This window comes from Lasioglossum baleicum, chromosome 9, assembly GCF_051020765.1.
Source record: "Lasioglossum baleicum chromosome 9, iyLasBale1, whole genome shotgun sequence".
Taxonomy (NCBI): domain Eukaryota; kingdom Metazoa; phylum Arthropoda; class Insecta; order Hymenoptera; family Halictidae; genus Lasioglossum; species Lasioglossum baleicum.
The window spans coordinates 15,353,076-15,379,814 of record NC_134937.1 but is presented as its reverse complement, the minus strand read 5'-3'; the positions used below and the strand labels follow the sequence as shown (position 1 = coordinate 15,379,814).

Genomic DNA, 26,739 nt, shown 5'->3' with positions numbered 1-26,739 from the left:
ACAGCGGCATAAGAAAAAATGATCGCGCTCGCTATAGAGAAACGAGCAGTGACGCGTGAGCCAATCGACGGCGATTTTGCCAAAGCAATTGCACGGAATGACCTTCACGATTATTACGCCCGTCACTAATCACGCGAGAGCGGCCCCCTCGTTCCTAGACTTTTCAACGTCACGCCCAAAAATTATTTCTGCCGATCGATAGCTTTAAATAACTGGCTCCGTGGATTGGTCCCACTCATTGCTAACATTAAGAAATTAAAGCGTCCAGTCTACGGTCTAATGCGACCCAATAAAAGCTGCTTGGCGTAATGGCGAAAATAAAAATGGACATTTGCGGCACTTTCGGCTCAGTTTGTACTGAGTGTAAACTCAAGGCCAGAAACAATAATCTCATATTCATATTGTGTTTTATAATGTCTCGTTTGTCCAATCACTTGCAAAAAGAACATTCAGAAAAATTAATGTGCTTCTTTAGAGGCTTGATAAATTGCTTTCCTCAGTGCTCAAAGTCTTAGTAACAAAATCTTATAGGCATAACACAATTTTTCGAAAACCTCAAAACCCTTTTCATAAAACAATCTTATATTGGCATAATTCGAAATTTTCTAAAACTCCAACCCCTCGAAAGATAAAAAGCCTCAATCAACTTTCATATTTAGTTCAGAATTTATAAAAATGTTGCCAGCATTAAATTCTTCAAACGACGACCGGCTGTTTAAACGGCCAGCATAAAAATGTTGATTTGCATAATGATCCGCAGTCTAATCGTCATCCAGCATCGAACCGGTTCGGCCAGCTCAGATTTCCAGAAAATAAAACTCCAGTCCGCGGTCGGGGGAGGCTGCCTCATGCAAATCGGAGTAAATTATTCGCGTGATCCGGCCAGAAGGACAAGAGGAACGCGAGTGAATTTTCAAAGTCGGGAAAAGGGGGTCACAGCGAGGTTCAATTCGTTGGTTTCTTCGTAGAAAGCGGCCGGAAAGAACCCGACGGGGTTGCAACAACGGACACAGTCCCGGTATTTTCTCTCGGCCGTTCCGGTTCCCTCGTTTTTCGCAGATAAATGGGTGTACCGCGCCCCTTCCCATTATTAACTTGTAAGTGAATTACCGTTCAATCGAAAGGCGATCGGCTCGCCACGCGTTTCGGGGGATTCATCCGGCGAAACGACCTTTGAGGTCCACGATCAAGCGATTCACCAGTCGTCCCCCGTCGTACGCGTACCCACCCCCTCATAATCGGGCAAATGTAGTTTTATGGAGACGTCTTGAGTTATCGAGGCAACCCCCCAACGATCATTCGCCACCCCGCATCCGTCATTGTTCCTGCTCTGTCTCGGATGCTACCGGCTGCTTCCGGTCGGGGTTTAAACTTCGAAACGCCGCTAGTCGCGGTCTCGCTCCACGAGATCAGTTTTATACCCTGATCGTGATGCAAAAGATCTGGAAAGCTTGAAAAGTTTGAGCAAAATAGTACTTCTAAAAGTGTACAATCTTATATGTTCATATTTTTTATGCCTTGTTTGAATTGATTTCTCTATCTATAGGAATTGTAATTTTAATCGTGAGTTAACGCACGTTATGTTAATATAAGTCAATCATTTCTTTCGGAATTCTTATTTAATATTTTCTATACCGTGGCGATCGTGGTTCGTCCAAATAATTTGGAAAGTTTGAGAAGTTTGGATAAAATAGCGTTTCTAAAGGTGGGCGATTTCATATGGTTATAATATTATACGATCTTGAAAGAAATTATTGTTAACATGATCTGTGTTAATCTATAATTAAAATTGCAGTTCTTATAGAAAACTCAATCTCTATAATATAAAAAACTCTACAAAGTACCCTTTGATAAACAAAGCTCAGACAATATTATGAGAACTAGTGTGTATTTGGTTCTTTTATACCTTGGTGATCATGATTCGTACAAAACATTTGAAAAGTTTTAGCAAAATAATACTTCTCAAAGCGAACGATCTTATGTGTTGATATTTTTTAAGCTTTGTACCGAAGACTACGTAGCAGATATTTAAGAATCAATGATTCACAGTTGAGAATTTGTTGAATTGATTTCGCTATAGGAGTTGTAATTTGAGTTGTGTAACACAGATGTAGTATTACCACAAATAAATTAAGTAATCTAGTACAATCATAAAGCGTGGCACAACGTTTTTCTATAATCTGATATTGCATTTTGCACCTCTCGTTTCGCCGTGCTCAATTAGCACGCGATTGCCTCTGAAACGAGGTATCAAGCGCAGAAATTCGATTTCACGCTCCCGACACATTTTTTCAAGCATGATTTCCGGGTTTCCGGTTGTACCACGATTTCGGAAGCACCCAGTATATTCGTAATCTGGAGCAGGCTCGGCAGAAACGGGAGAGACTCGTGTGTTTCGGTTCGCGAGCAACGGCCGCGCTTTCAGAAGACATTCGTGCACGCCCTTTGAACCACTCCGTCGTTTCGTTCCTTCCAATTGGAATTATTATGATCCAAACGAACTCTATTCTATTGTAGGGTTGCGATTATATCCTTTTGTACGGCTGTAGGGCACTCCACGGCTGAGCAGTAGCGAAACGACGGTGATGACGCATTGTAAGGCTTTTAAAGGGCGATACAGGGAGGACTGGGAAACAACCGTGTAATGGATAGGTATATGCTCGTCAGGGAGGGGAAACGCGTAAAATAGAAGAAAAGGAAGAGAAACAAAGGAGAGAAAAAGAGAAAGAGAGAGGAGTTAGTTACGTTCGACTCGAGCGAAGGAATAAAAATTTACGCGGGTTCGTTCCGTCGTTATACTGTATTTCCTTGCTCTTCTCTTTCATCGAAGAATCCACGCTCCTTTTCTCTGTTTCTCTCTCTCTCTCTCTCTCTCTCTCGCTCGCTCGTCGCACGCGAGAACTGGACTGCTTTGTGCCTCTAAAATCATTATTAATCTTAAACAATCTCTAAAGAGAAATGAGAACAAGCCCATACTTTAATTGCTGCCCGATGATCCAGAATTAAAAATTTCTTAATTCGAGACATTTTTTAATTTTTCTGAAATGATTCTTTTGTACGAAGTGGACCAAAAATCAGGTTGAAATTTCACGAAATAAAAGTTACAAATAGAGAAGTATTGTTGTACTTTTTTAATGGAGCTATGACGAAATTAAAATTAAAATTTTGCTACCTGAGTTCTAGCTTATCCTGTTTATAATAGTTACATTAATTCTCTGAGGTGGAAAAATAACCAAAAACTTTACCCTTTAAGTCCTGTGTCAAGTAACCCTTGTTTTCTAAGATTATTTTCATTTCATCAGTTTAAAACAATTCGAATAGCACGCATACCAAGTAAAAGTATTTTTTGGAATTATTCGGAGAAAAATCGATGTAGTGATGCTGCAAATTGAATCGAGTTAAGTTAAATGAAGAAACTAAGCACGGTTCATGGGAACATTTTAAGAAAGGTGTTGCTGCAGGACACAAAGGGTTGATGCAAATCGAATAGCCATAAAGAAATATGCAGATGTTGAACTGATCGAAGCCGATTTCCCGATGATTTTCTAGATCCATACCAAATGTTCGGAGCGACGAGCAGTCGCCTCGCAAGCTCTGGTTCCGGTCAGATTCAGCTTTGGCAATTTTTGCTCGAGCTGCTCTCGGACTCGAGTAACGCTGCGTGCATTACGTGGGAAGGAACCAACGGCGAGTTCAAGTTGACTGACCCCGACGAGGTGGCGAGACGCTGGGGCGAAAGGAAGTCCAAGCCTAACATGAATTATGACAAATTGTCCAGGGCTTTGAGGTGAGTGACGCTCCGTGAACCTTGAATCCTCCCTCTGCATTTCGTCCAATTGCTCGTGCCATATCATATTTAACCACCTCATAAACACTTGCTAACACAAACTCGCGTTCTAAATATTATATTCATTAAAAACTGTGAATTTTTGGTATAAGGAAATATCTTAGTTTAATGGTAGATGGTTCTTTTTTTACTTGTTTCTCTAATTGTATTCATATCCTACTTGTCTGACCGCCATTTCTTTTCGTTGACCATAGGTTATTCTTATTTCACTTACCAGACGTTGTCTATGCCTGTTTAGTAATATCTAGACTGCGGATTTTATGCATTTATGACAAATATGAATCGGTAATATACAGGGTGAGTCACCAAACGTTACCACCTCAAATATCTTTGTTGTTTCTAAAGATACGTAAAATATGGTAAGGACAAAGTTGAATGGTACAATGGGGCTGACACGATGCAAAAAAAAAAATTTTGTTTTTATGTCATTTTTTCAGAGATATGAAGGTGACCTTCATTTTTTTAAATGGAATGAGGTATTTTTTAATACATCAATCGATGCAGCTGGACATTCGTTATAATAAAGTACTAACCTATGTATGTCGAAAAGTTATTAGTTCAGGAGATATTTCAATTTAAATAACTCTAAAATACCATTACTGTCGTACTACGACGTCAGTGTTTACTTACTTATGTAACGTCTTATCACGACAGTAATGGTGTTTTAGAGTTATTTAAATTGAAATATCTCCTGAACTAATAACTTTTCGACATACATAGGTTAGTACTTTATTATAACGAATGTCCAGCTGCATCGATTGATGTATTAAAAAATACCTCATTCCATTTAAAAAAATGAAGGTCACCTTCATATCTCTGAAAAAATGACATAAAAACAAAATTTTTTTTTTGCATCGTGTCAGCCCCATTGTACCATTCAACTTTGTCCTTACCATATTTTACGTATCTTTAGAAACAACAAAGATATTTGAGGTGGTAACGTTTGGTGACTCACCCTGTATAAAACAGTGAAAAGATCAAAACAATTTAATAGAATCAATTAATTATTACCTACTCACTAAAATTGTTAAAGGCAGAAATAAATATTTATCTGGTACCAGTACCTTGCAATCGATGTTGAGAATTTTTATTTTGTATAAAGATCCGCAGCCTGGTAATATTCCTTGTCTGGCTACAGGTTATTCCTACTCTACTTATCTGATTTATACTACAGAGATTAAGGTTCGTACGATTAAGCCTTTATCTTGAGTTAAGCTCATGGTGAAAACAGTTCCTTTTCTCCTCAAATACAAATCTGAATTTCATTTAAACTTGCTACGTCCCGTGCTTATCTTGCCAGTTTTTATTTTGAACTACATGCAGTAAGATTCGTAAGATTAACCCCTTACCTGGAAATAGACCATTAGATTATCCGAGTGGAATAAATATATTATTTTTATGAAACTATATGGTTTACCGGTTCGAGTACGAATACCTTCCCCATGTTGTTCCTATGCCCATGCAGCAGCCTCAAAAATTCCATAAAATCAAAATAATTTATTGAATGGAATAAAATTCGTTATTAACGATCGATCATAATGTACGAGGTTGTGTCTCCAGCAACAAAAAATCAGTACCCTCTAATTCCATACGAAATTGTTTGAAACGTGTACTTTAACCTCTCGCCGTATTTTAACCAAATCTAGCAAATATGAATGTTACGTGTTCCATTTTATATGAAATAAAATTTGATTTGTTTGTAATCAATATTTAAGCATTAAAATAAATGTAGCCATACGAAAAATATAATTTTCTTTTCCCTTCTACGACATTTTTTTGCATGAAGTCGTTGTAATCACTGTAACTGTAAAGGAAATGGTACGGCAAGGGGTTAATTAGAGTCATGCAGACCGTAGAAGAAGAACAGAATCCTTCCATACCCAAAAATCCGAAAAACCAGCCCCGACCATAATCGGCGGGCCACCTACCACTCGAACGCCGTCGAAAAACGAAGAAACGAAAAAGAGCGGGCGGCGACGCGACACGGGAAAAACCGAAAAGGAAGAAGAGAAATCCATCAAACGCCAACATTTAATGGATAAACGTCCGTATCGAAGATCCGGAGAGAAAGTAAATTCGTTCGGGTGCGCGCAGCTAGCCAGGGGTGGGAGGGGGTGAGACGAGGCTGTTGGCGTCCGGGCGGGGGGTGTGCGAGGGGGAGAGAAATTTCAATCACCGACAGTCAGACCGACGGCAGACGCGGCTATTATTTTTCGATCAGATCGACTGATTATATTACGCGACTGCTCGCTCTTCGGCCCTCCTTGCTTCGCCCGTTATGCCACCCTCTAACCACCCTGGAACCAATCCCCGTCGAATCGCGCAGCAGTCGTCGCGAGAAGTTTTTCAGCAAGAGAGCGAGCGAGCGAGCGAGCAAGCAACGACCGTAACTTCGACGAAAAAACCGCAGTTTCCGTCGCCGCGGAAGCGGCGTCGTTATCGGCGCTGGCAAATAGAATTTATTAAATAAGACTGCTGCTGCGAACCACGTCGACATTGCTCTTGCGCTCGGAACGCGAGCGAGCGAGCGCGCGCGCACGCTTTTACGGCCGCACGGCCATTTCGCGCGGCCGCCTTCGTAAATCGCGACTTTTATGGCGGAACACGTCCGCGGTCTGGCTCGATCGTATCTCACGCGAAACCGGAGGATGAGGAGGAACTGCGAAAAAAAGGAAACGAAGCAAAAATAAGGAAACCGATCGGGGGTTTTTTCCACTCGTTCGGACGAATAAAGCGAAACCTTTATCGCCGGGATCTTCGCGGCTCGGCTCGCCCTTCGACTACTACTACTACTGCTGCTGCTGCTGCTGCTGCTACCTCCCAATCGAGGGAGAAATATGACCGGCGAACGCCCGATGAAGCTTTTTATTCCCGGTGTTTCCGAGTAGGAAGCGAAGGAAATCGATGGTAACTTCGATTTTCTGACCCTTTTTTCGCGCCGGGATTTTCCGAGAAAGTTTACGTACCGTCGCGCGCGGGGGAATAATAGAACGAATCGCGCTCTCGATTGTGCCGATTGCGGTTCGAGGATTGCGCTCTTCGGAGGCTGTTGGATTGTCACCAGTTTGTAGGTACATGTGTTCTCGAAATTCTTTCGATAATCCATACCTATTGTACTTGTTTCACTATGGACTATCCCCATTCCTCTCCTATTCTACTCGTCTGATCTCACGTTGTTCCTATTCTACTTGTCTGACCATAATATAACTTTATACGATTGCCTGATCGTAAACTGTCCCTATTTCGCTTGGCAGACCGCGGACTATGCTTATTATACTCGTCTGACTACATACTGTACCTATTCTACTTAGTCGAACGTTATACATATGTATACAGGATGGTCCAGTACATATTAGCACACCATTATCTGTTTTCCGCTGTTTTTGAAAATATAAACAGGACTACAGTACGGAAGTAACAGTTTTTTGTCAGCGAAAAAGTTTCGAAGATTTCAAGGCCAGTTTCATTCTTTTTAAATAGAAACGTGTATTTTTCTAAGCACTATTCGGTGCAGCTCGTCAGTCTCTATACAAAAAAGCATTGATCTACGTACAGTGTTCCCGCGATTGATGTGACTTTCGGGTATGCGGATGATGTGACCTTCTTATCCCCGCTGCTAGCGGGTACTTTTTTAATAAAAATAAAAATTAAAAAAATTAATTAAGGTATTAGGGTGTTTAAATTGGGGTTTTTTATGATACTCGATGTATTATTCTCAAGTATGGAATAGCATTAGTACAATACAACAATTTCCCGCTTAGCACCGTTGTTTACCCAGGATCGTCGGTTACATTTGAAAAAGTTATCCAAGGAATCTATGTTCGGCACACGTACATTAGAACGTAGTACTAAACAATCGCGGAAACACTGTATGTCGAAAAATGATTAATTCAAGAGACAGTTCAACTTTAATTTTGTTCTTATTCACAGATAATAGAAATGATATCTACCGAATTCAGGGAACGTTTCCTCTCTCTGTGACCTAGAATGACCTCGAGTGATTATAGTCACTGAATTCCTAATAAAAGAGACTAAATTCGTAGGTGTTTAGATAGGGGACATTGAGATCTCTAAGTAAACATTTTAATGGCATCGTGTGAGCCCCATTAAACTCTAAAAACAACAAAGATACTTAAGGTGTAAACATTCTGAGAAAACAGCATGTAACACTGTAGTTGGTACACCCTGTATAATTAGCAGAGAAAAATGAATTTTGCCCAACTTTTGCGATTCAGACCCACCGTGCGACGTTACGGAGGAAATATTATAAGAAATTCATCGCTATTTCGAATGACCCTATACATAGACTTACACGCTTGCTGTATAGACTGCTGTGTGTGTACCAGGTGGCAAACAAGGATTGTTTGTTGTGATTGCAGGTACTACTACGACAAGAACATCATGACGAAGGTGCACGGGAAGAGGTACGCGTACAAGTTCGACTTCCAGGGGCTGGCCGCGGCGACGCAGCCAGCGGCGGCGGACCCGGCCGCGTACAAATACCAGAGCGAGCTGTTCATGTCCGGGTACGGGCACGCGAAGCTGAATCTGATGCCGCCGCCAGCCGCCTCGGTGTCGGTCTCCGTTCCCGGCGGTCTGTTCCAATCAGCGTCCAGCTACTGGTCGACGAGCCCCGGCGCGAACCTGTACGCGGGTCACCACACGGCCTCCGGCCATGTGCCGCCCCATCTGGGCACCTACCCCCACTACGCATGACCCACCGCCGAGCATTGGGGCGCACTGGGTACGCCACGTTAACGAGTTTCTACCGAAAGAATTAAGCGACCAGGTCGGACTCGACTGGTCACCGTGGACCGTCGGCCTCTCTGTACAGTTTACGCGTCGTCCATCTTCTACAACCACCGCGCTACGCTTCTCCGCTTACATACCTTTTAGCTAGAAATCCAATTCAGAGCAAACTCGCAAGTTGCCCCCCGATAGAACCTATTTTTTATCGCGAGTGGACACTCTGTTGAGAATCACTCTCGAGTGACTCGATGCTGAGTGTGACTCTCGACAGAGTGTCCACTCGCGATAAAAAATACTATCGAGAGCAAGTCGCGAGTTTTGCTCTCGAATGGAAACCTAGCTCTCCCTACCTTCTTGTTAAATGAATGTGTCCGTTTGAGAGCGAAACTCTCGCGAATCAACTTCGATAGTATTTTTTATCTCTCAGCATCAAGCCACTCGAGAGTGACTCTCAACAGAGTGTCCACTCGCGAGAAATATTGTCGAGAGCAACTCGCGAGAATTTTACTCTGAAGTGGACAACCTAGATTTTCTTACCCACAACCTATCTTCAAGTCGCATACATGGTGCCTCGGGATGGCTGGTACAAGCGGGCACGAAGTAACTCCATCTGCAAAGATTAGTAAAAAAGAATGAATAACATCTTTTTCATTGATAATCTTCGTTTTCGAGAAAGTCGAGTTTGTAAATCCGGCGGCTGGCGCGACTGATCATGGCTAACCAATTCTACTTCTCGTGAATGCTTGGCCACGCGAATGCCGTCGGCCTTTGAAACCCTTCTTTTCAAGAGCAAAGCATGCACCTCAGTTGATGATTATCCTAGCTTTTTAACATTTCAAGCTATTTTCCGCATGCTTTTAATTTATGCGGTATATGTTTACGTTTGAAAAACATTATTTCATTTCATGAAAGTAATCATTTATTGTTACAACCTTCATTCGGAAGCTAAAGAAATTTATGATCGCAGAATCCGTTGAACAAATGCAATTCAACAGCTGTTTCATGCATAAAAATTCGAATACCTCTCGAGGATACGTATTTTTTTATCGTGCGCCAGAACAACCATGTTTGATTCGCTTCGTTAAAAATAACATGTTCAAGCGGAGTATCGATCACGCGTGAAAACTGTACGAAAAAGATCATCGTTCACGGCCGACGGTGCACCCGAATTATTGTAAGAACGTTGTACATACAATATAATGGATTGCGTAAGTACAGGGTCGCACGTTCGCAGGACGATTCTCGATAGTCGATTTATTCGTGGTATGAGGCTAAGCTGCCCCATTTATCTCCAAGTATTCAGCCATTTCTGGCACTATTTATTTTATCGAAGTTTCATTCGAAATCAGAAACTCGTTTCCGAGATCCCAAACTTCATGAAAATACAAATTAGCGATTATTTTTCGTGGGAAATGCTGCTTCAAGTTTGCAAGATCTCTGAGCTTCAGTGCTTCCGGTATGGAAATTGAAAGAAAAGATCATTTCTTTAATTCTTGGAGCGACTTGCAATTTTTCAAACGAGATAAGTCGAATGTCGAGAATGATTCTGTTTAAAGAAACGTCGTCCTGCGCGGGAATAACAAACCGGCGAGCTCCCGTATAGCAACGCCGGCATTTCCGACTGGATGGAATCGAGCATGCTCATTTTCAGGATAACATGTGCTAACGACGACGCGACGAAGCTGTTTTATACTAATCGGTGGACGAAATGAAATTGAAAGTGTCGACTCGAGATCAATTTGTGGAGTTCACAGAAATAACGCTTTCACAGTCGGTGCTCGCACAAAACATGCTTCGAACTAATAGCCAGTACTTGCAATTCAAACTTCAAATCAACATAGAAATCTAAAGTATCACATTGTACGTCAAAGACGGGGACAATTACTTATAGCTATTATTTTAGTACGTGTACATATATGTTTATATAATATGCATGAAACATTTCATTCTTCCTATAGTAACTTTATGTCGATCACCTTACAAGTCCCCTCAAAGACTTACCAAGTGCTGAAACCAAGCACTCGAAAATCCACACAATCATCTAAGACGTCTTTACAATCGTGTTTGACACGTTGACTACTGAAAAATTAATTTTGCTCATAGTACAGTTGCTTGAACCGAAGTTCGTTAGGATTTCATGATAAACTTTAATACTTTGATTACAATGACTAAATTACTTTGATTTTGAGGGTTCATTGGGGTGATAGTCCGGCAGTCAACGTGTTAAATAATTTGAAAATTCGTAAAATTATGGCAATATATGATTTACTCCCAGTTGGGATTGGTGTAGCAATGCGTTATCGATCGTGGAAGCGTTAGCAATCAGACGTCGCGGCGCCATGACACCTTGATCATCGGCGAAAGGTGCGCCATGTTCGATTCGCGCCAAGAGTAATGCGTGTATTATAAACTCTTTTAACTTATTTGTTACATAACGATGTATAGATAGAGGAACCGCATATCACCGTTCGTAAAAAAGACAAAAGAAAGAGAGAGAGAAAGAGAGAGAGAGAGGAAAGAAAAGTCATCGCGAGGCATGCTTCTCGAGGTTGGCGCACGTTCAAGGGACGCGCGCTCGCATTGGTACTCTATCTTTTTGGGGGGATGTTCCTTCTACGATTCTTGTAACACACTGACCAACCAGACGGTATGATTTTACAACGAATTTTCAAGATTAGTGGTTCGGTCATAGCAACCTGACTCAATTACGAGCGACCAACGAAAAATTTTTACTATCATTGGGTGATCCACGTACTAGCGAACGATTTTCGCCCCGGATTAGCGATGGCCGAGTTATTCTCCATTCTTTCACTCGATGTTCGTGAACAATTCGATACTAGCCATTTACCGATGACATTTTCAAGTTTTAGACTTTTCGTTGTGTCTTCGCCATTCGTTCAGAGCTCCGAGATGTTTGCGTAGTTTATACAGTTTTATTGAAGCGGAGAACATTCTTCATAACAGTGAAAAGACAGCAGTCAAAAATGTAACAGAAAAATTTTTAAAACACTAGGTTATCCTGGAAAGTTGTCTCACTCAATATTTGTACGTACTTCTTATGGTTCGGTCTTTAAGACGAGACAAGCAGCAAGCACAACTGACCACAGTAAAATATTTCCTGAGGAGTGGATTTGGTCTTTTACAAGGTAAAATGATAGTTTAGAAACGACTAGGTGCAAATTTCTGGGATAACCTAACGAGGTAATAAATTAGTACCATATTGCAAGAGAATAAAACCTGACGTATACAATAGAGCCTCTTGTGACCCATTTAATAGAAAGACATCAATCTTCGCGGATAATAGATAGCAACAACCATTTTTCTAATGCCACATTTCATTCGTTCAAGTGCACGTTAAAAATTGAAAAGTGCTCGTGAACCTTGCATCTTTTTGACAATTTTAAGACTCTTTTCTAAATATCTTGGAAAGTATACACAATTGTACGGAGAAAATTCAAGAAAATTTCCTGTTTCTGTCAAAATTTGAGCCACCTTCTCGTGGGCGAAGAATACTTGATGCTTGATACTAGTTTCGTTGGGGTCTGGAGGAAAGAGACTCTAAAGAAATTTGAATCTTATTAGTTAGACCAGGCTAGTCACACACGCTTACACAGTTGAGTCACACGCATTTTCACTATTCACTGAGTGAAATGAAGCGACGTCTTGAATTCGCTTAGGCATGGAATGTTCTAAAACATCGCTGATCCCCCACATATCTGAAGGTCACCTGAGCGTTCAAGGTGGGGATGAGGCGGATCGAGAAGCTTACCCCTCTTGACCCTGTGCTGTTCCAAGTCTCTTCTCTCGAGACCCCCACGATGCAGTACTCTCGCCCAATGTGTTGTTTGTATAATTTTCCACGTATCGAGAGCAATTAGTAGGGCAATTAATACCGAACTATTTGGGGAGATGACTAGACTGCGGATCTTTATACAAAATAAAATAGCTACTTATTTCTCTCTTTAGTGATTTTATTAAGTTATAAAAAATATGTAGATAATTATAAATTCTCTTAATCTTCCTATTGTTTGAAATTACACTCACCCATTTTCGTCATAAATGCGTAAAATCCGCAGTCTAGAGATGACTGTACTTGGTGCTAGGTACTTAGGGGGATGTTTAACAACCGGAGGCTCTACTGTATCGATATTTGACCAGGAGATCGATCAACCACCGACCAATCGCCCATCCCAACGAAAGCTCGAGTCGCAACAATCTGAATTCCAAAGTACAACGTCGAGTCATATCAAAGCCGAGCGTAAAATCCCCGTAGCCGCGTTCTCACCGTCGTTCATCGCCGATCAGCCGCGAGTGATGCGGTCGCTCTATCTATGTGGGAAGAACGGTGGGACAGGGTCACCAGAAGAGGCCGGAAAACCCGGGTTTTTAGAGCCCGGAGAACCCGTCCAGCGGGCCAGCCGAACGAAGGCGACCCAGCCCGCCGCGATAAAGGTGTACCTCTGTCGAAGAAGCGTAACTCCTTAAGTCGTATACTGTATCATACCATTCGTAAGACCCCAAGCATCCCTAGAATTACTCTAACGATTAGCGTACCGGGCCCGACGAGCGCTCCGTGGAATCAACCACCGACGGTCGTTCACCGGGATTGGCCCGAGCAACGATTGGCCACTCGAATCATTCGACAATGTTTATCAAAGAAAGATTACAAAGATTAATAATAAGATTGCAGAGTAGAAATTTCATTTTCTGCATCTTCGTTGTTACAGCCTCAAAAACTATTCAGTATGCAAGAGATCAAAATCTTTTGCGTTTGAGTATACTACCGCTCAAGAGTATACTGTTTTGCACAAAAGTTGCAAGAGCAAGGAAAGACGAGCTTTTGACTATGAAGTGTTTGTGCCCAAGAAATATGAATTCCATAATAAATGTCTATTAAACAATGAATTCAGAAATGCTCCTCGTGTACACTACATACGCAACAAGAAAATTATAGCACACACTGCGGTTTCTTCTGGGGTTGCAATTTTTGTTCAAAACGGTGCTGAGTCTTTCATTTGTAATTAAAAAGAATACTTGTGACCGAAGAGATCTTCGGACAGTGCTAAAAAAGAGAAGAAGATATTACCGAAAGCATCTTGGTTTCTTTGGTACCGAAAGCAAAGGCTAAAGAGAGCTAACTTGCAAACAGAGCTAATCCAGTAAGTCTAACAATCAATGAATCATTTTTGAACGGTGGTATACAATCTAGCCATTCGGAAATCCGTTGAAGTTAGTGTCCAGGCCATCGCGAAACCAGCCCGCTCGAGCCTCATTTTCCAAGCTGGTTCCACGGATCGTCGAGGGGCTCTAATGTAGATAGGGTGTTTTCATGTGTAGCGTAGGCGTGTAGACGACATAGTCATAGCGCGAGAATGTATTAACGTGTGCGCCATCGAGCGAAACCGATAATCTGTGTGCGTGAATGCATGTACGCTCGAGGTGTGTATGTATGTGCGTGCGAGTGGGCGTGATTCTCGAAACCTGTACGAGGATGATAATAATAAAGATGACGATGATGACAATGACGAATGAGTGTGCGCGAGAGAATGAGAGAAAAAGAGATCGAGCGAGCGAGCGAGCGAGAAAGAGAGAGAGCGGACGACGGGTTGTTTGGCACTAGCATAGACCGCGTTAGGCTAGGTAGATAAGCGACCCCTTCGAGTCAGAGTAGCCGAGTTTCGTCGGAGGTCGGAAGACTCTCTCGACACCGCCATCATCATAGTCACGGGGAAAAAGGAAAGGATCGAGGGACGTGTGGACGTTGAAGGGACACAGCAGTCGGTTGGGGGAGGGGTGCAGGGGGAAGGGGCGCTGTTGTTGTTCTTGTTGTCGTGCGCTTGTATTAAAGTCGCCATGTTCTAATTAAACGTGCCGACGGGGTTGTATCAGTCGTCGGCAAAATCAATGTGGCTCTCCCTGTATCTCTGGTGTCTGGGCACACCGCATCTACACCGACAGAGATTGCGTAACGAAATACACACACATACACATATACACGCGCGCGCATCTATGCTCGCACGCGCGCAAGAGAGCTAGCTCGAGCTTTGTGCTGCGAAGTTACCACGGAGGAAGAGGTGGAAGCCTGGTAATACCTGTTCGCCGTCTCGCTTCGGCAGCGTAAACGAAACTCAGAAAAATAGGAGACAAAGGGGAAAGGAGCGGACACAAAGGATAGCTGCGGAACGAGGATGAGAGACTCTTGGTGGGGTTGAAATGAAGAAAAAAAGCAAAGCGAGAGAGAGAGGGAAGAGGGAAAGGGAGCTACACGGGGTGAAAGAGCGAAAGAGCGACAGAGGAAAAATAAGCAACACACGGTAGGTCAGCCTTGGTTGTCGGTGGTTGGCGAATTGGTCGGGTTGCCATGGAGAACGCCGAGGTATTCCCTGGATTCGGGCCCGCCCCAACGGGAAACCCCCATTCGGGAAATTCGTGGCGTCGCCGAAGCCGACGCGATGCCGAAGGTTTAGCCCGGCTCGGCTAATCGATTCTGCTACCAATCAGCGCCCGCGCCGTTCCTCCTCGTCCTCCACCAAAGCTGTTCAACCACCCCAACCCCTCGGCAACCCTCCCTCGAAACCCGTCTTTCTACCCCCTTCAGCACACCTTCCAACCCTGTCCACCCGTCTCCTGCCACCATCACCTTGTCTCCACCTACACGTGTCCTTCGCGCTACCACTCAGCTACCAGGCCAGCCGTCTGATCCTCTGTGTACGCGGTTATTACCACCGGATAGCGGCCGGGCTTTCTTGATAGAGGCAACGGGCTGAGTGGCCGCCAATCGACGCTTTAACCCCTTTCTCGGTATTTCCCTTGTTTAAGGGGAATGTAACGTGCAGCCCCGCGAAACACCCGGAGAGGTTTTTCGGTAATAGTTGCCAGTAATTAGAAGAGATCGCTGCTTTGTCCGGCCTTATGTTTCGTTTTCGCTCGTGACAAGAATCCTCTTTGAAAGGACGCCGTTTTGGGGAACGGTGCTTTTCGAACCCTCCGGGAAATGCTCTTTTATTTATTTTATTTTATGGTAGAATTGGAGTGAGATACAGAGAGAAGACTGTGAGAACCTTGGAACTGTAATAATCATGGCTGCGGTTTGGGAAGTGGAATCTAATTTATTGACAGAAATTTCTAACATTTTTGATTCTTTTGTTTTAATTCTGAACATTCAGTTGAACCAATTGTAATATCCGTTTTCATATGACAAAATATCGGTGCAGAATATTTCATATTCAGTTTTGTCGAATTCATGTTCCCAATTATCAGTAGACTAATAGATTGTTATTATATCATCAGATCATACCCATTCCATAATTTTAAAATGTCTGTGACGCAAGTTATTTACGGCTCAAACGAATATTTTGAAAGAACGCGTTTTAAAGATCCGACGGCGGTGCCTGGGCCTATCTTGACCCAGAATATCAAAATAGTCATTCGCATACTTAATTATTGGTAATTACACTAAACAAATAGCTGCTTCATTGAGAATAACTGAAAGACTAATGCTTCTACAAGAAGCACCTTTAAAAATATATTTTAAAGAATTAGTTAAAGCTGCAAACGGTCCTAAGCAATGTCAATTACATAATTATAAAAAAGTGCGCCATTCGAAGGTTATAAATAGTAACAGTAATTTAGGAAATGTGAGATCCGAATTTACACTTCTGGTCATGTGAACAAAAGAACTTTAAAGAATTGATCACAACAAACTATTTAAAAAATTGCTTTCCACCGTACTTAGGGTAAAATTACTATTTATTTATGTAATTGGAACTCATCTTAATAGTTCACATTATAAAACTACAAACAATTAATTGTATGTATCTGTTAAATAAATATAATTTTAAAATGGAGCGGAAAACAGTGCATCATGGGTAATGGCTGCCATTAAGATTTCCCAACTGTACATATCAATATGAAAATTTTATTTTCAATATTTTTCTGTTTGCACGAACAGAATATTAATTCATAACATTCTCTATTGTAAGAATTCAATATTTCTTATACTTGAATGTATAAACACCGCATCATTAATTATTTATAAAGTCCTCCTCTCTATTTTTGCAATTTAATAGAACTACACAAATCAAACTTGATATGTATATATGTATAAGTACAAGTATGTTCTTATCCGTAACAAATTATTAAAACAATATCAGAATGTATGATAACTTAGATTCGTATACGTATATATGCATACATACCAAAATCCTCTGTCAAAACTTAGAAACGACAACGCAGTTGTTCGTCCGTCGACATGGTTCTGATTTGTTTGTAAAAACTCGATGGTAGCATCTTCAGTTTTGTTGCAAACACTTCTCAAGGAAAACTGCACACTAAATTACAATTTGGGACTATGGAAACACACTATTAAATTTAAAAAAAGAAGTCAACGATAGCACTCCGAACGTACGTTTCGAATCTTCGATGGCGCCTAAGATGGCGCTAGCGTCTGGTTTCCTACCAAATATCCCTAGCCACAAAACACTAAGGGGGTAGTCTACCCTCGATTTGTAACTAGAAAATTACTAGAATCTTACTAGATTTTGGGTCGAAAATATGGGTTTCGTACTAAACGTTGTTTGACCTTATTAGAACAAATTGTGGGCTGTGTGAGGGCTCATTCGAAAGAGGAAGAATAGACGCAGCGCGCTTTTCTCACGAGGTTAACGAGATTATGTTAATAACTAATAATATGATGGCCCAAAGTCGAGAAAAAATCTAGGAAAAAATCCCGCAGATTTCAATGCATTTTCTGTCTCTAATAGACTTTTTTGACTTATGAGATGAGAAAAGCGCGCTGCGTTGAACCTTCCTCTTTCGAATGAGCCCTCACACAGCTCAAAATATGCTCGTATAAGGTCAAACAACGTTTAGTTCCGAACCCATTTTTTCGACCCAAAATCTAGTAAGATTCTAGTAAATAGCAAATATCTAGCAAATAACTAGAATCTTACTAGAAAGAATGGGTTCGGAACTAAACGTTGTTTGACCTTATACGAGCATATTTTGAGCTGTGTGAGGGCTCATTCGAAAGAGGAAGGTTCAACGCAGCGCGCTTTTCTCATCTCATAAGTCAAAAAAGTCTATTAGAGACAGAAAATGCATTGAAATCTACGGGATTTTTTCCTAGATTTTTTCTCTACTTTGGGCCCTCATATTATTAGTTATTAACATAATCTCGTTAACCTCGTGAGAAAAGCGCGCTGCGTCTAACCTTCCTCTTTCGAATGAGCGCTCACACAGCCCACAATTTGTTCTAATATGGTCAAACAACGTTTAGTACGAAACCCATATTTTCGACCCAAAATCTAGTAAGATTCTAGTAATTTTCTAGTTACAAATCGAGGGTAGACTAGCCCCTAAATGCACTAAACTATTCTCCTCGAAACTTTCTTCTGAAGAGTTGGCATATATGAAAAATATTTTTCTCAAATTTTCCAAATCGAGAGTTTTCCATTGCTCCCAAACTCGTGGGAAATAAATTACATTTGTCAATAATTAATAGGAATATTTATTCAGATGACTTTAGGAACGCCTTATGAAGAGGATAAAAATACGTAAACACGTAAGCTTCGAGAAAATTTGTTCCCGTTAGCGACAAGTGGTCTCTGCCTGGAAACCTTGACAATCTGACGTTTATAGCAACCGGCCTCTACAAAAATTTCAAATATTATTTCAAGTGAAAGAATCATTGCGAATTTCTGCGGGGTCTCGATCAATTTTCAGTCATCAAGACACTCGATATGAGTTCAAAACATTTAACAGCCGGTAAGATAGTGTTACTACAAAATTCGAAATCAGCGTGAAGTCGCAAAAGGATCATTCTTTTAATAAAACTGTTATTCCAGGATCTGTTGCCCCACCCATTAAACCTGGCACAATACGTTTATACAGCATGCGATTTTGTCCGTACGCCCAAAGAATTCATTTAGTACTTGATGCGAAAAAATTACCGTATGTAATTCAATCTAAAAATCGATTTAATTGATTATTCTATTTATTCTACCTTATATATTATATATTTTTTGTACTTTTTCTATTTTAAAAGCAAACTTACCGTTTCCCTTTTAATTTGCTATTATTTGTTTGTAGATATGATGTTGTTTATGTTAATTTGGCAAATAAGCCTGACTGGCTATTGGAGAAAAGTCCGTATGGTAAAGTTCCTTGTATAGAGTTGAATGGAGGAGAAACATTATACGAAAGTCTTGTCGTTGCTGAATATTTGGATGAAGCATATCCCGAAAATAAACTTTATCCAACCAATCCTCTGGCAAAAGCCAAGGATAAATTACTGATTGATAGATTCAATTCTGTCATAAGTACTATTTATAAAGTATATATAGATTAATATATATATTTATATACCACTTTCAGAACATACTTTGTAACATGCAATAACAATTTATTTATTTTAGCTATATGTGAATGCATCTATGGGATGTGACGTGTTTGAAGAGGCACTAGTCGGTCTAGAACTGTTTGAGAAAGAACTTGCAAGGAGAGGAACAGCTTTCTTCGGTGGTAATTCTCCTGGAATGTTGGACTTTATGATTTGGCCTTGGTGGGAAAGGTCAGACATACTTAAAACTTTACGAGGAGAGCAGTATGTTATACCTCGTGATCGTTTTAAAAGACTGGTACGATGTGCTTTCAATTCAACAGTTTAATATAAAAGTGCTGTGTATCAGTGGTAAATAATTATAAACATATTTATTTACAATTTCAGTTGGAATGGAGATCTGCCATGAAAGATAACTCAGCAGTTAAAAACAGTTACTTGAATACTGAAATACATGCTAAATACATGCAAAGTCGTCTTGCTGGAACACCTCAATATGATTTAGTTACTGGATAACTTGACAAATTTTATTTTCACATCATAAACACAATGGTCTATGTTTAACAGAAAAACAATAACTATAATTTTCGAGTGGTCCAGCAGATAACATTCATTAAATATACAGGAATGTTCATTACAAGACTAATATGAAAAATGCATTTCTTTCCGTATCTTTTGTGCAATAATCGTGTCTATTATATGATTTACACCAGGAGAAATATTCATAGAATATATTTATATAAAGGATAAAAGAAATATATTATTTTTATTGTAAAAGATATATATAAAATATTATTGTTATTTATGTATAGATATAGCACCACGAATCTCAGCAATCTAATGTTATAAAAAAACTGTTTTATTAAAATTAAGTTATAAAACAAGTAATTAATAGAAGTGCTGCATCATTAACCTTTACCCTTTCAAAGCCAGAGTTTAACAGTTATAATCAAAATTGCAATGTGTGTAACTAGACATGATCCAAAGATCATTCGCTGATTGATACTACATCAGAAATGCCTAATCTAGTAAAAAGTAAACTGTCTTGTAAAAATTTGTTTGTTCTCATGGCAGTCAATGAACATAGGTTTATTATTATTATGTGTTAATATTACTTACTGAATATGACTCAACTGTTACAATCATATCAAATTTCTAGAAATGTAGAATAAAAATATTAAAATATACTTTTTCCAAAAATCATTAAATATAATCCATAAAGTAGAAAACATGCAAAAATCATGCTCCCTGCTACCATGAAAGATTTTGTGTTCTGCCTTCTTAAGCTTTGCAATTTTTCTTCATTCTTCCTAAGTACCTCCTTAACTTCTTCCAGTTCAGTCTCTATCCGCTCACGATTTTCTATCGTCAGCAATTTCGTTTTCAATCTGTTCTCGAGTACAGAGACTCTATGTAAAGAGTCTTGCAAAGCGTCTTCCACTTTTTGCATCTAAAGCGTGCAAAATTGTTGCGATGAAACAAATCATGTGGAGGTTAAGATAAAAGATCTCTCACAGATCGAATCAAAAACGGATGGAATATGATTTTATATGTACCTTCTTCATAATCGTTTCCTCTTGCACCAATTCTTCGGTCTGTTCCTGCATTTTTGTGTTATACTAAATGAAAAAATCCACGAACATTCCAAATAAATTCTCTGACGTATCAGAATGTCAGACACACGTGTCCTTACGGCGCTGGCAAATAGAAAACGTCGATGCAATCTCTAGATATCCCAAGAAATAAAATTTTTACTACTATATACTGTCTTTATTTCAATTTCTAGAGATGTCCAACCAATTTCTCACATTTATATATATATTTTAATATCCTAATGACGTGTTTATGCAATTTTCAATTTTTGTAGACAAATTTTAAGGAAGTGGAATCATGTAAAATCTTATTTTCAATGGTAACAGTCTTCGTACTTCTGAAATAAATTAAAATTGTACTAAATTCTGAGAATTTTTATAGTTTAACAATTTTTGAAAATTGTTAAAAGTCATAATGCATAAAGATCCGCTACTCTACTTATAACAAATTAAAGGGAAATGTTTACTATCACTATGAACTTGTTTTGTTAATATCAAATTTATTGTCTATAAAAATAATATATATTTTATAAATTATATCTCGTGATTTTACAAAATTATTTACATTTGTCATAAAAATATTCTTCTCCTCAGAACTTATAACGTGAAACTAAACCATTTTCCAATTGTACATATATAAACGATAATATTAACAATATATGAACTCTCTGACGATTTAGATTTAGAGCATCAGATATGCTTTTATACATTACGGCACTGACAAATAGAAAACGGCAATTTCTCGACCTCAAGAAATTAAATTTTAACTACTGCTCTGCCACTACGCATCTTTTTTCTATTTCGGGATATTCAACCAAAACGGATAGCAACAATAGTAACTGTATTAATTAGGATGTAATAGCTTAAAACTTTGACTCCGGCGCACTTTCGCACGGAATCAAATTCGCATGTCAATCGCTGCAACTTATTGTTTGTCGTATTGAAACAGTTGCAGATATTCAGCTATTTACAGTAGCTATCAGAGGCGGACCGTTAATTTCAGATCCCTGGGTTAACTAACTAAAGTATCAAAAGTTTTGTATAATTTTGTTGTTAATTTAACGATGTTTTTATTGTTTTTTACCACGGAGGGGCCTGGGCTGCAGCCCATAAAGCTCATGTCTAGATCCGCCATTGATTGCTATGTTACATGAAACGATACGCCTCTCTCATATATTGATACATTTGTGGGGGCGTATATTATACGCCTTTCGCAGTCAAAGGGCTAATCAACGCGAACTAGTTTTTGTTAATATCAAATTTAATTTCCATAAGATGAAAATTTTGTGAATTATATCGTGGTTTTACAAAATTACATTTTTCATAAAATTATATGTATATTAAATTCAATACTTTTTTGACAGAATTCATAACATAAAACTAAAACATTTCACAATTATACATATAAACGATAATATTTAACAGTATATGTACATCTTACAGTAAAAGTCGACATAATCGTAGCTACCGATAAGCATAAAGTGGAAGAATGACGTAAATACAAGGATTGAAGATTAAAAGTGCGAATGAATTGTATAAGTACTACTTAAAAAATGATTTAATTTGTAGTGCACGTCGTATTATACATAGAACAAAAGTCTTTTTTGCCGTTTCACTCGTCATCTCATACATACATATATTTATAGTAGTTTCTGTTAACTTAAATAAAATTACTTCACTTTCTCGCTTGTGTTATTTTCTCTTTCACATATAGATAAAATTAAATCTGAAACACAAAATATAGTAGAAATTAGAAAAAGGGAATGGTTACGTGTATGTACTATAAATTATGTATATACTATACTCTACTGTATGTTTTAATACCTGCAAAGTGACTGTGGTAAAGAGGAGATGATGGGTCCGTATCCTTGTGAATTATCATACAACTCGAATAACGGTGCGGCGACTAGTTTATAATTTTTTGGTACTGCGAATAAAGCTAAAAAATAAGAAAAAGTTTAAGCCACCAGTTAATAGACTTACTATAGTAGGCAAAATATTTTTAAGAGAAAATGTGAACATTACCTTTCTCTTGTAACTGGACAAGGAACAACCTTTTGTGCTCCTTTGGTTTGGTGATATGCGGCGGCACATAGGGGTACTGAGGTGGTTCAAAATTGGGTCTCCACCAGTTTCCTATGGTATCTTCTATCACCCATTCTTGCTTGACTCCATCTTGGCGTCCGAATGTCTAAAAATGAATTCAACATTAAACTATATTTTATTTTAGTTATAATACACTTTTATATATGTTTGATGTACGCGTTTAAAACACATCCTTCTTCGTTCAGTCCACTAAGAACATGGTTACACAATTTTATTATATATTTAAAACAACTATATAATCTTATTCAGTTTGTTAACATTTAACCTCGTCAACGATTCCCTAATATGTTCCTGTTATTCTTGTACAATCGATAATGTAAGCCAAAAGTATTTGATACAATACTTTCGACTTTTTTGCTTACAGATACCTAATTGAATGAAACAGCTGTTGTACATAAATACATCATTTTAATAAGAATCTTGTGAAATGCATAAAGATTTGAAAACTACCTAATATATTGATCACACCAGGGAAAACCATAGTTTTGTACGTTTTTCAATTAATATGGTTTTATCGAGAATTTTTAGTACTATCTATAATTTCATACAATTTTCCCTTTTGATGTTTGCTTCACAGATCACAACAAAAAGTTAATAACAATCTGTACAATACAATCTTCTTGTTATAATATTACAATCTTCGTGGTTTGCTTCTTTCATATTTGAATTAATACATTATAACGAGCGTAATAAGAACAATGTTCTTAGCTAACCATAGCCCTTATACAAGGTAATAAGTTACAATTTTTATGGCTATATATACGAACATTGAAGTGTCCGGGCATGCAGCACACTAAAGTGTAAATCCTAATGTAACAAATTAAAAAGTCCCTATTCTGAGCTACAGGCCCGGTTACATAAGTTCTACAAACATTTTTAGGATTGGTATAATAGGTTCATAAACAGTGTTACAATCTAACATATCAAAACATCACTCCTAGCTACCTCGTAAGGTAGCATTAGGCGTCGTGCTAACTGTTACCTCTGTAAGGAGCCGTTTTAGGCCCTCTACCTCGTCTTCTCCTGCATTTAGTTCTCCACCGGGTCTACAAGAGGAATAATAAATATCAGTAGAACTAATAAATATCGATAAAAAGAAATTATTGGAAGAATAAATTGTATTTACAATTTGAAGAATGTTGTTCCCAATTGTAGAAGGAGGACATGTGGTAATCCATGTTCATGTACCAATAAAACTCCTTCTACACTGCGACGCATTCCAATTTTGTCAAATTCATCTCTCATGCGCTGAAACCTTGCTGGCACTGATGGATCTTTCTCGAAGAGTGGCTCTTTTGTTCCAAATGTATAGTTTGTCAAAGGATATCTATGATAAATGAGTTGTATTTTTGTGTTAGGTTCTTATATGTTTAACATAATCCTTCAGTAACTAAATCCAGTTTCTTCAACACTATTTCCACAAAAAAGTATTACAGTATATAATCATAAAGATTATGCAGATACTCACTATGCATTGGATATTTTGAGCATGTAACATTTCCCCTGGTAAGTTTATATCAAAACTTCCATATTCGATATAAAACGAAAAATATTATTTTTCATGCAAGCAAGAAGAATAATGTACAAGTTCATGGTGTATAAAAATCATTACTTTTATCTGACAATTTTCACATTTAAAAATGTATGTACATTAAATAAAAAACACATGTAATAAAATTGTGAACAGGTATTAATAAAACATTTACCTGTAGAGATTTACAAAGCTTGTATATAAATACAATGTTCAACAGGGTTCAACAAAGTATGATATATGACAAGTTAAACGGAACATCATATCAAGTAATTGCAAAATTTCATGTAGAAGCCACATACATGTGGTCACTTAACAATAAAGTACAAAATATCAACTGCAATTGATATATACACAGTAGTGTAGTACTTATAGTATTACGTGTTACATTAGCCACAAACTTCTTTACCTAAACATATTTGCGTGTCGTTTCCTTTTTTAAAGTACTTAATACTTATGTGTATATTGCTATTATATTATAGTCTTATAATTTTCTTTTTCACACATATAATGTGATAATAGGACACAGTACATTTTGCATACTCTATGTCAATAGTAAATTCTGATATTTTTATAATGCTATATACGCAATCATAAATACTTGCATGCCAAAATGTAAATACTCTGTTAATATTCTTATATCTATGTTGTTGGCTCTTTACATCATGTAAATTAAAAAAGTGCATTGTAATGTTTTCATAGGTACATAGTACATATCGATTACATTCTTCACTGGTTAGTTGAGTATATAAAACATTACACAAATGGCGCATAAATACAGGATATAAATCCCAAGCTGCAATGTATATTTTTTTGTTTATATTAAATTCGTATTTTCTTATAGGTTCTAAAACAATCAATTTTCATTTCATAAGAAATTGTTTAAAACATTCTCAAACATTTATATGCATTGTATAATTTCGTAGATTAAGAAACAGCCATTATTATGGCATAAAACCAATACATTCATAATAGCGTAAGTACAAAGTATTTTATAATGGAAGTTTCACTTTACATAAACTGCATGTAGCCAATTTATGAATAAAAAAAATACAGATAGGTTTCATTGGAAGAATTACAGGTTGCATAATTCTTGGAACGCAACAATATGATTTGGATCATTGTTCTGTACATTTTTGTCTTTTACACATGGCATCAAAGTAATGTCTATTATACAAGTAAAAATAATGAACAGTGACGATTCAGGTACGCATTACAAAATAACAGTCACTGTTTAACAGCTATCACGATGATCATGAGAAATAACAAAAAGTATTTTGTACGCATATATACATTTAATGTATAAAAGAGGCCAATGTACCCTGGTACACAATGGCTACTACTTTTATAAATTCATTAGTAATGGGTACGTACAAATGTAATGTTATAATAGAAATTAAATTTCTCTCAGTCTCTTAATAATCAGAACTTAGTATAGTTCAAATATAATACACCCCATGTAAATGGAGCACAGAGGGTATAATTTTAATCTATGTTTGGAAATTTTAAGCAAATGTTAATAATTTTCGTTCAATAAATAGTATTGCAATACTTGAAAAATAATAATGCAACAATATAAGCAAACATGTAATCGAAATTTTTAATACAATAAAACAGTTGGTTATGTCGTGTTATGGCGCGTGAAGGTAAATCGTTAAATTGAATTAGCATCGGATATATTCGAATCGAGCGATGCTTAAAATTTCCATAGTTACTTAACAAAAAGGTGAACAGCCGTCTCATGGTTGTACCATGTAAGATGCATTGAAAGGTGTTAGGAACATAATTTTAATTGCTAGCGTCTCTTAACCGGCCATAGTTGTGTTCTACAGGAGAGGCAGTCAAAACATTAACTCTAAAAAATAATGTATTTAAGTCACATATTGATTATCACTTACAAATTAACTGTCCTGTTGATAGTTACAGACTGGTTCTGTACCACTTTCCCTTCAAACGAACTGTTACTTGCTCTCCTTGGCCAGCCACTTCCCTTAACTTGAGTTGTTGCCATCGCCATTTTTCTTCTCGTTACGATCAGCAAACCCAACGATCCAGCGTCTAACCGCGCAACCGAACCACTTCGTGCCTTCTCCCAATATTCCGACGACACTGTTTTGCGAGCTAAACAGTGTTGCCAGATGTTAAATGCAATGTGTTGACCAGCAATGCTAACTCACGCCGTCGGCAGATGTCGCTTCATTTTCCAATTGAAGATTCTACAATTGATAAAAATTGATGCAGAACATAGAAGATAAATAAATAAAATATTAATATCTTCCGGAAACACAAATGCGCACCCGTATAAGGTTGCAATATTTCAATTATCGTTAATAAGTAGTTATTAACGAAAAATATGAACCAATCAGAGCGCGGCTACAGCAAACAGACTCCATCTCGGCCAATGCCAACGTCATGCTTAGCCGTAATCGCGTTCTGATTGGTTCGTGTTTTTCGTTAATAACTTCGCAGAAAACATTTTGGCAAAGAAAAAATTACTTCACAAGATTTCAGGAAGAAAGTACAATATTTTGGTACATCTTATATAGTTTACCATATTCTATGATATATATGTATT

The 26,739-nt window shown here is 38.3% G+C and overlaps 4 protein-coding genes across 16 annotated transcripts in view; 2 read left to right on the top strand and 2 right to left on the bottom strand.

Moving 5' to 3' along the window:
* Ets65a (DNA-binding protein D-ETS-3) overlaps positions 1-15,077 on the top strand; it is a 94,873-nt gene extending 79,796 nt beyond the window's left edge. For all 12 annotated transcript variants that reach the window (XM_076429646.1, XM_076429647.1, XM_076429645.1 and 9 more), the window contains 2 exons: positions 3,550-3,787; positions 8,227-15,077. In XM_076429646.1, coding sequence (XP_076285761.1) covers positions 3,550-3,787; positions 8,227-8,563 — 575 coding nt within the window. In that variant the 3' untranslated portion in view covers positions 8,564-15,077. The remainder of the gene's footprint in view (positions 1-3,549; positions 3,788-8,226) is intronic.
* Positions 15,078-18,080: 3,003 nt separating this feature from the next.
* Positions 18,081-21,631, bottom strand: LOC143211777 (uncharacterized). 2 transcript variants are annotated; one of them, XM_076429737.1, is made up of 4 exons: positions 20,492-21,631; positions 20,191-20,385; positions 18,651-20,090; positions 18,081-18,561 (listed from the first exon to the last, which is right to left on the bottom strand). In XM_076429737.1, the coding sequence occupies exons 1-3, from the start codon at positions 20,540-20,542 to the stop codon at positions 20,034-20,036; spliced, it is 303 nt and encodes a 100-aa protein (XP_076285852.1). In that variant the 5' UTR covers positions 20,543-21,631; the 3' UTR covers positions 18,081-18,561; positions 18,651-20,033. The 2 variants fall into 2 exon arrangements, with proteins under 2 accessions (XP_076285852.1, XP_076285851.1); XM_076429736.1 differs by having other exon boundaries at positions 18,651-20,385.
* On the top strand, positions 18,221-19,464 carry LOC143211775 (pyrimidodiazepine synthase). The gene is made up of 5 exons (XM_076429734.1): positions 18,221-18,361; positions 18,442-18,547; positions 18,686-18,929; positions 19,012-19,233; positions 19,323-19,464. Exons 1-5 carry the CDS (start codon positions 18,337-18,339, stop codon positions 19,449-19,451), a joined length of 726 nt encoding a protein of 241 aa, XP_076285849.1. The 5' UTR covers positions 18,221-18,336; the 3' UTR covers positions 19,452-19,464.
* A 427-nt stretch (positions 21,632-22,058) lies between the features above and the next one.
* On the bottom strand, positions 22,059-26,288 carry Cpsf5 (cleavage and polyadenylation specificity factor subunit 5). The gene is made up of 6 exons (XM_076429735.1): positions 26,063-26,288; positions 23,760-23,960; positions 23,616-23,679; positions 22,553-22,718; positions 22,352-22,466; positions 22,059-22,253 (listed from the first exon to the last, which is right to left on the bottom strand). Exons 1-6 carry the CDS (start codon positions 26,179-26,181, stop codon positions 22,232-22,234), a joined length of 687 nt encoding a protein of 228 aa, XP_076285850.1. The 5' UTR covers positions 26,182-26,288; the 3' UTR covers positions 22,059-22,231.
* Between the last annotated feature and the right edge of the window lie 451 nt (positions 26,289-26,739).